General features: G+C 38.9%; 1 protein-coding gene across 3 annotated transcripts in view; it reads left to right on the top strand.

The window, feature by feature from the left end:
- Positions 1-9,206, top strand: part of OPTN (optineurin) — a 53,262-nt gene that overhangs the window by 7,812 nt on the left and 36,244 nt on the right. For 2 of the 3 annotated variants that reach the window (XM_023734359.1, XM_023734358.1), the window contains exons 3-4: positions 4,057-4,130; positions 6,777-6,911. In XM_023734359.1, coding sequence (XP_023590127.1) covers positions 4,057-4,130; positions 6,777-6,911 — 209 coding nt within the window. The remainder of the gene's footprint in view (positions 1-4,056; positions 4,131-6,776; positions 6,912-9,206) is intronic. The other variant, XM_023734360.1, reaches the window with a different exon arrangement.

Genomic DNA, 9,206 nt, shown 5'->3' with positions numbered 1-9,206 from the left:
AGACAAGCTAGCAACTGGGAGAATACCTTCAGAAACCATGTATCTGATAATCTGATAACCAAAATATATATAAAACTTTGACAACTTAACAACAAAAAAGACAATCCAATCATAAATGGGCAAAGGACTTGAATAGACATTTCACCAGAGAAGACATTCAGATGGCCCCTAAACACATGAAAAGATGTCAGCGACACTAGCCATCAGAAAGATGCAAATCAAAACCACAGTGAGATTCTATTTCACTGCCACTAGGCTGGCTAAGATTAAAAAATAATAATGATAAAATAACAAAAGTTGGCGAGGATGTAGGGAAATTGGAACCCCTTACCCATTGCTGGTAGGAATGCAAAATGGTATAGCCATTGTGGAAAGCAGTGTGGTAGTTCCTTAAACAACTAAAAATGGAGCTACCATATGAGCCAGCAATTCCACTACTAGGTATATACCCAAAAGACTTGAAAACAGAGACTCAAGCAGATACTTGTACACCAATTTTCATTGCAGCACTATTCATAATAGACAAAAGGTGGAAACAATGAACCATGGCCTCACCTACCTTGAGACCAGAAGAACTAGATGGTTCCCAGCTACTACTACTGACTGTTTCAACCAGGGACACAATAGATAGTCTGGGATAGAATGAGAGAAAGATGTGGAACAAAACTCAAATTCCTAAAAAACACCAGACTTACTGGACCAGTAGAGACTAGAGGAAGCCCAGAGACTATTGCCCTGGTATACCCTTTAAACTTGGAACTCAAACCATTCCTGGTGATCACCTATCAGCCAAAAGACAGAATGGCTCATAAAATAAATAATATCATCCGTGAATACTGTGCTCCTCTAAACAATTATCTGAAAGAGACCTAAGGGTCAACATTTACTGTATTTTTATGCAAATAACATATGCATTATGTTTTTTGCCAACCGTGCAACCCCGTCATGCATTCTTTTCCTAGACATGCTATGTGCATTATATGTGTGGGTGCATTATTTATGTAGGCATGTTATTTTTGAAACAATAATGGTACTCCAGACCAAACATGATAAGGTAAGGGGAGACAAGGAAGCTAGATTAGTGGGAATAGAACAACCAGAATGGAAATAATGAGAACGCTGACACATTGTGAAAAGTGTAACCAGTGTCACTGAATAATATATATAGAAATTGTTAAATGAGAACCTAATTTGCTAAGTAAATTTTCTCCAGAATCACAATAAAGTATTTTTTAAAAAGGCAGAAACAATCTAAATACCCATCTATGGTTGAACAGATAAACAAAATGTGGTGCATACATACAGTGGAATACTACTCAGCTAGTAAGAGACATGAAGTCTTGGTACATGCTACAGTATGGATGGAGCTTAAGACATGCTGAGTGAAATAAGTCAACCCCAAAAGGACAGATATTTTATGACCTCATTTGTCATTTTATGTCAAGAACAGACAAATGTATAGAACCAAAGTTTATTAGAAGTTACCAGGGGCAGGAAGGAGGGGTAAAGTGGGGGTTATTGCTTATGGAGTTTATGGTGATGGAAGAATCACATTGATTAAGGGTAGGGTTACACAGCTGATTAATGTACTTGCTGTCAATGCGTTGTATACCTGTAAAAAGTTGAATTGGCAAAAGTTGTGTCATAGATATATTTACAACAGTGAAAAAAGGGCAGCTTATCTACAACCAAATGCCTCATGGGATTTGGTTCCTTGTTTGGAGGTTTAGGGTCATGGTTTCATGGAACATCCCAGTTAATTGGCCTAATAACATGTTTAGCGCTTCTGTTCTACCTCCTAATACATTGGTGGTGCCGAGGGTCTTAAAAACTTGCAAGCAGCCAGCCAGAGTACAATAATTGGTCTCTATTCACTTGGAACAACAAAGGAAGAAGGAGAGTCAGGAATAGGAGGAGGAAATGGAAGGTGTGACTAATTGCGTCCATGAACAACTGCCTCCATTGCCATGAGACCAGAAGAACTGAATGGTGCCTGGTTACCATTACTGAACATTTTGATCAAAGATTTTGTAGAAGAACCCTAATCAAAAGGGGGAAAATGCAAAATAGAATTTCAGATTCTCATAGAATCTAGACTGTCTGGAGACTTGGAGGCCTGATGAACCCCTGAAACTATTGCCCTCCGATAATCTTTAAACCTTAAACTAAAAATATCCCCTGAAGTCCTCTTAAAACCAAACAGTAGTTTAGCTTAACTAGTAAAGAATGTCTGCCTTGAGCACTGTGCTCGTTTAAGAACTATCTATATGGGATGAAATTGACAACAGCAGCTCAAAAGGTTAGACAGGGACCTTAGGGGGCAATAAGTTTATGTTAATGGGGGAGGAACAACTTGGAAAAGGAGGGTGAGAATGAATGCATAACTTGGAGAATGTAATCAATGTCACTGAATTTGCACATGTAGAAACTGTTAAATTGGTATATGTTCTGCTGTGTATATTCTCAACAACAACAACAAAAATAAAATATTTTTGAAAATGAGAGGAAAAAAGAAACAGCAGAGCTTTCCTAGTTGTAGGTTGAGGGTAGGGTACCTTGGCTCCTCCCTCCCTTCCAGCATCAGCTACTCAGGAACCTCAGAGAACTGAGTTTGAAACCAGTGCTTTCAAACTCGCATTTGTGTGCACCCCAAAATGAAGTGAGCTAAGAGAGGTAGCATGTGCTGACACATTGCTAAGCACCCATTAAGCATCTATTAATGACTGTATCTGAATGTACAGGCAGTTCTATTAAAGAGCAAACCAGGTGGATAAACCACGAAGGGGCCTTAAAAATAATAAGGGAGAAAAACTCGAGTATAAAATCCTCTGTAATAGAGACTGTCATTTAAGCTTTGTCAGAGTACACATCTGATATAGGAGAAGAGATTAATTGTGTCCGTGGAAGAAAGATCTGTACCTTGTACATAAGCAGGGATGTAGAGAGTAGGGAGTAGCTTGCAAAGAAACTAAACTACTAGATGTGTCTGAAATACTAGTATGTGGCTTTCTTTACTTTCTGATTCATTTGCTGCTCTAAAGATCAATGGGGTTTGAAAACAGCTGTTAATAACCTTGCCATTGTGCCCCATAGTAAATTTTAGATGCATTAAGAGTGGCCAAAATGAAGAGAATTAAAGAACCAGTTAAAAAGCACACTTTGCCCGAGTACCCTTTATACAAATGACCAAAGATTACTGAAACACAAATTTGATCAAAGAGCTTTAACTTTCTGCAAATAACTGATAAAATTTAGGAAGCTCAAACGGTGTATCAGAAGTTTCCGAATGAAGCTTCTTCCTTCAGAGTGCATGATTAGCATAATATTCTCCCTCACACATGAATGACAGTTATTGTTTGTGTAAACATGTTTTTCTTGCTATGCGTCTATGAACAAGAAAACACTGCCCAAGATTTAGCGTTTATGCAAGCAAAATTATCTATAACAATCTTGTGCATCTTTGAAGATTTTCCCTGCTAGCTCATTGGAATAGAAATGTCTTTCAAATCATGTAAGTGGTACTTAAGACATCTTCTTGTTCCATAAGTGGTCCACAGTGTGTAAGAATTTCAGAGTGGAGGCATCTTAACAATGCTTTGTGAGCCTCACCCACAGAAAACTGCCTGTTTTCAAGTGTGCTTTGCACGTTCTAGCATTTTGCATTTTAAAGACAGCACCAGAAAGATGTGAGTTGTCACTAGCTTTTTGCAGCCTTAACCTAGGGAAGGAGGGCACTGCCGAGGAGAGAGGGAAGGAGATAAACTTTCATGTTTATGGAGTCAGGGTGAGTGTGCAGAATGAGAGGAGACTGTCCTTGATGCCTTAACATAGATATTTATAATCCTGACAGGGTGTAGGGGCAGGGAGGGGGGTAACGGAGGAGTAAATTGCTATACCATTTGAATGACTAAATTTAAATATTTCACATCTAAGTATTTGGTAGGTTCCTTGGGTTGTATGTCATCAGAATTCTTGATCTTTTGTCTTTTTCTCCTCTGGTAAAGAATTTGTCTTGCATAATATTGTATTAAATCCCTTTTGTTTGTGCTTTTACAGGAAGGAGAAGCAGATGGGGCATTAAAAGAAATCAAGACTAGTCCTCGGCCCACAAGAACTGACTCCATTAACAAGTATGTGAAGGAGGATTAGGGCTGTCAGGCAGACAGAGGGGCAGTCTTCTCGACACTGGGAGGGTAAACATGGGCTAAGAAAGTAATGTCTTACTAGGACCTTTCAAGAATATTAGGTTTGAATGCTATTGAATGTTGCAGCCCAGACTGGCAGGGAATAAAAACAATGTTTGGTGCCTTTTTAGGCTACGTAATGCTCACCACTCTGTTATAGATGTGAGAGGTGAAAGCATACTTATTCTTAACCAAAAGAAGCTACTGGTTTTTAATCAAAAGACCTAAGTTTCCTGATTTGTTTACCAGTGTTGTTTGACCCAGATCAGGCTGCCCAGCTAGATAAGTGAGATGTTTCCATTTTCTTTTCTATTCATTGCCAGTTACAAGCCAAGGTGACTAATATTGGATAATCTCCTGTAACCGTGACTGTTATTGCTCTGAATCACTGTGAGTGGTTCTTGAAAGTGTCCAGATACCTTACCTGTGGAGTCTTGAGTTTACCTGTCTCAAGGACATACTAGCAAACCACTCACTTCCTTAGAGTTGATCCCAACTCAGAGTGACCCTACAGGACAGAGTACAACTGCCACGTAGAGTTTCCAAGGCTGTAAATCTTTACAGAAGCAGACTGCCACATCTTTCTCCTGAGGAGTGGCTGGTGGTTTGAACTGCCAACCTTTCAGTTAGCAGCCAAGTGCTTAACCAGTGTGGCACCAGGACTTCTCATACTAGCAGACATCTTAAATGATGAGAGGGACTTTGCAAAGGACAGTGCTAGAGGAACTGAGCGTCTGAAACCCCCAGTTTGACTCTGGCAGGTAGTGCTCACCCAGAATAAAACCCACAGCTGTCCAGTCAATTCTGACTCATCGCAACTCTGCATGTTACAGAGCAGAACTACTCCATAGGGTTTTCTTGGCTGTAATCTTTACAGAAGCAGATTGCCAGGCCTTTCTTCTGTGGTGACTTTAGGTGAGTTCGAACTGCCAACCTCTAGAAGTCCAGCACAAACCTTTTGTGCACGAACCCAGGGACCTCTACTCACTCACAATAGACTTAGATAATCCTCTGTAAGCAGGTTACTGTTGTATTATTAGTCTACTTAAGAGACAGTTATCTGAAAATTTCTCTAAAAATATCTTTCCTCATAGAGTTTTAAAACCTTTTTTTTTAAACTTGATGGATTGCACAGAGATTGACTTATAAAGCCATGAAATTTTTCCCCCCTTTTATGCTCCCAAGCCCTTGTATAAAGGAGAAAATAAGTGTTAAATAATATTTTTTTCATTAAACAGGGACTAAATGAAAGTTGTTGCCTTTTTTAGTTAAAAATTCCTCAGCTTTTCCCCAAATTGTTATTTTAATATCAAAAGACTTTCTTGGAAGTGAGAGGAAGGAAGCTAACCCTGTTTGAAATGTTCAGACCACTTCTTCCTAATTTATATCCGTATGAAAAGTCCACTTCCCCTTTAAGCCACACTGCTATTTTTTAGTAAATAACATCTTTGCCCTATTTGTGAGCATCTTAAGGAGTCAGAAATTGATTTCTAGGTTTGGAGTTCAAGCTTGGGGTCAGGGGAGCCAGGATTTAATACTGGCTATTTATTAGATCCTTGCCTTCCATGCGGGAGCCCCAGGTTTGATTCCCAGCCATTGCACCTTATGTGGAGCCACCACCTGTTCATCAGTGGAGGCTTGCATGTTGCTATGATGCTGAACAGGTTTCAGGGGAGCTTCCAGACTAAGATGAACCACGAAAAAAGGCCTGGAGATCTACTTCCAAAAACCAGCCAGTGGAAACCCTGGATCACAAGGGTTCGATCCCCAACCGGTCATGGGGATGGCATAGGACCAGGCAGCATTTCCTCATGTTGTGCATGGGGTCACCATGAATCAGTGGCTGACCTGACGGCAGCTTACAGTAACAACAGCAATTTAATAGATACGTGAACTTTAGTAGGTTACTGAAGTAGTAGCTGCTATTAACATCATCAAAGTGATCCTGAATGTTTTGTTATTGTAGTGGTAGTGGTGGTTTTGTTTGTCACTGAAATGTCTTTTTATTAATCAGATGTTGAAATCAAGAAAAATGTTTGGCATGCCAGCAGTCCCTACATTTCTGTGCTCTATTTAAAACCAAAAGTGTAAAATATTTTCTTCACCTAATAATTTTGTGTCAAGTTAAAGAAGGCCAACAGGGTCTGTGCGTGTGTCCCCAACAGTAGCACATGTTCTTGTACACGTGTCTTCCTGCAGTCCTCTTTGAGACTAGACCTCTAGGAAAGCCTGGAAACAAGAGCTGTATCTGTTGAACTCCTTCGGTGGGTTTTGTGGTCAGGTGTTGTGTATACAGTGAGCATTTGTAGGAAGTGAGCTCGTGCAGTATAAGGCTAGTCTCTCTGGAGCCTAACTCTTAGTTCCCCACCTGGTTTCCTTTCTTGGAAAGCACAGAGGAGTGTGATACGGGGGGTCATGGGGCCAGCTGTGCTTCATCAGTGACTGAGAATCAGTTGGAGAGTATTCTGTTAGGCAGTTCCTTGAAGTTGACTCCAGTTATACTGGGCTATTCTATTCTTAGACTTTGACATTATTATTTTCTGACGAAAACCTTTTAATCTTCGTACTGAAAGTGACATTGTCTCAACGTAGGAGCAGATCTGCAGAAGGAGCCAGGAATTATTTGGAATTTGAGGAATTAACTGTGAGCCAACTCCTGCATTGTCTAAGAGAAGGAAACCAGAAGGTAGAAAGACTTGAAATTGCACTCAAGGAAGCCAGAGAAAGGTATGAAATAGATATACATTGTTTTTTGTAACAGCTTTGTTGAGATATAATTAACATGCCATACAGTTCGCCCATTTAAAGTGTACTCTTTAGTGTTTTTTAAAATATTCACAGGGTCACGCAGCCATTACTACAATATAATTTTAGAAAATTCTCTCCCCACAAAAAGAACTCCATACCCATTAGCACTCACTCCTCCCTCCCTTGTCCTCCCAGCCCCTGGCAAAAGCTAATCTACTTTCTGTCACTGTAGATTTGCCTACTCTAGATGTTTCATTTAAATGCACACATACAATAAGTGGTCTTTTGTGTCTGGCTTCTTTCACTTAGAATACCATTTTCAGGGTTCATCCAGGTTGAAGCTTGTATCAGTACTTCATTTCTTTTTGTTGCCAAAATAATATTCCATTGTAGGGAACATGTCACATTTTATCTGTTCGTCAGTTGATGAACATTTAGGTTGTTTTTACTTTTTGCCTAGTAAGAATAATGTTACTATGAACCTTCATGTATAAGTTTTTATGTAGACACGTTTTCAATTATCTGGGGTGTATACCCCGAGTGGAATTGCTAGGTCATGTGGTAACTCTATATGTAATATTTTGAGGAACTACCAAACTGTTTTCCAAAGCAGCTGTACCATTTTACATTCATACCAGCAGTGTATGAGGGTTCCAATTTTCGACATCCTTGGCAACACTTGTTACTGTCTTTTATTTTGGCCATCCCTAGAAGATGTGAGGAAATCCTGGTGGCATACTGGTTAAGAGCTACGGCTGCTAACCAAAAGGTTTGCAGTCCGAATTCACCAGGTGCTCCTTGGAAACACTATGGGGCAGTTCTACCTGTCCTGTAGGGTTACTATGAGTTGGAATTGACTCAGTGGCAGTGGGTTTGGTTTTTTTGGTTTAGTAGATGTAAAATGGCATCTTATTGTGGTTTTGATTTGTATTTCCCTAACGACTAATGATGCTGAGCTGTTCCATGTTGGCCATTTGGAGAAATGTATATTCAGATCCTTTGCCCATTTTTCTTTCACTGGATTATTTGCCTTTTTATTAATGAATTATAAGAGTTAGTTATATATTCTGAATACAAGTCCCTTATCAGATATATGATTTGCAAATATTTTCTCATATTCTGTGGGTTATATTTTCAATTTAATAGTTTCTTTTGAAGCACAAAAGTTTATTTTGATGTCATCCAGTTATCGATTTTTTATTGTCGCTTGTGCTTTTGGTGTTGTATTTAAGAAACCATTGCCTAACCCAAGATCATGTGATTAATTTTGAGTTCATTTTTGTGTAAGGCTTGAGGCAGGAGTCCAGCTTCATTCTTTCATCTGACAATATCCTGCTATCCCTGCACCATGTGTTGAAAAGACTATTCTTTCCCCCACTGAATTATCTTGGTACCCTTGTTGGAAACTGATTGACCGTAAACATAAAGGTTAATTTCTAGACTCTCGATTCTATTCCATTGACCTATATGTCTGTCCTTATGCTATAATACCACACTGTCTTGATTACTATAGCTTTGTAGCAAGTTTTGAAATTGGGAATTGTGAGTCCTTCAACTTTTCTTGTTTTTCAAAATTGTTTTGAAATCTTGGGGTCTCTCTCTTTTCCCTATGAAGGGTCCCTATTCAGGGTCCCTTTTCCATGTGAATTTTCGGATCTGCTTGTCAATTTTTACAAAAATATTTGGAATTTGAGTAGGGATTGTGTTGAATCTGTAGATAAATTTGGGGAATATTGCCATCTTAACAGTATTAAGTCTTCTGATCTGTGGACATGAGATGTCCTTTTTATTTAGTTCTTTAAATTCTTCCAGTGACGTTTTGAAATTTTCAGTATATGAGTCCTGGACTTCTGATTAACTTATTCCCAAGTATTCTAGTCTTTTTTATGCTATTATAGCCATTTACATTATTTTCTTAATTTTTTTGATTGTTCATTGCTAGTATATAGAAGTACAATTGAATTTTGTATGTCGATTTTATATTCTGCAGCCTTGCTGCACATGCTGATCAGTCCTAAGAGTTTTTTAGTGGATTCTTTAGGTTCTGCTATATAGTAGATCGTGTCATCTATAAATAGAGATAGTTTTACTTCTTCCTTTCTTATCCAGATGGCTTTTCTTTTTTTGTATGTGTGTTTGCCTGATAGCCTTAGCTAGAATCTCCTCTATAATGTTCAAGTGGCAAGAGCAGACATCCTTGTCCTGTTCCTGATTTTAGGGGAAAAGCATTAAGTCTTTCACCATTAAGTATGATGTTAGCTATGGAATTTTTTT

The sequence above is a fragment of the Trichechus manatus genome, unplaced genomic scaffold (genome assembly GCF_000243295.1).
Source record: "Trichechus manatus latirostris isolate Lorelei unplaced genomic scaffold, TriManLat1.0 scaffold00067, whole genome shotgun sequence".
NCBI classification, from domain to species: Eukaryota; Metazoa; Chordata; class Mammalia; order Sirenia; family Trichechidae; genus Trichechus; species Trichechus manatus.
Note: the sequence above shows the minus strand (reverse complement) of the source record. Positions and strands in the feature narration are given on the sequence as shown.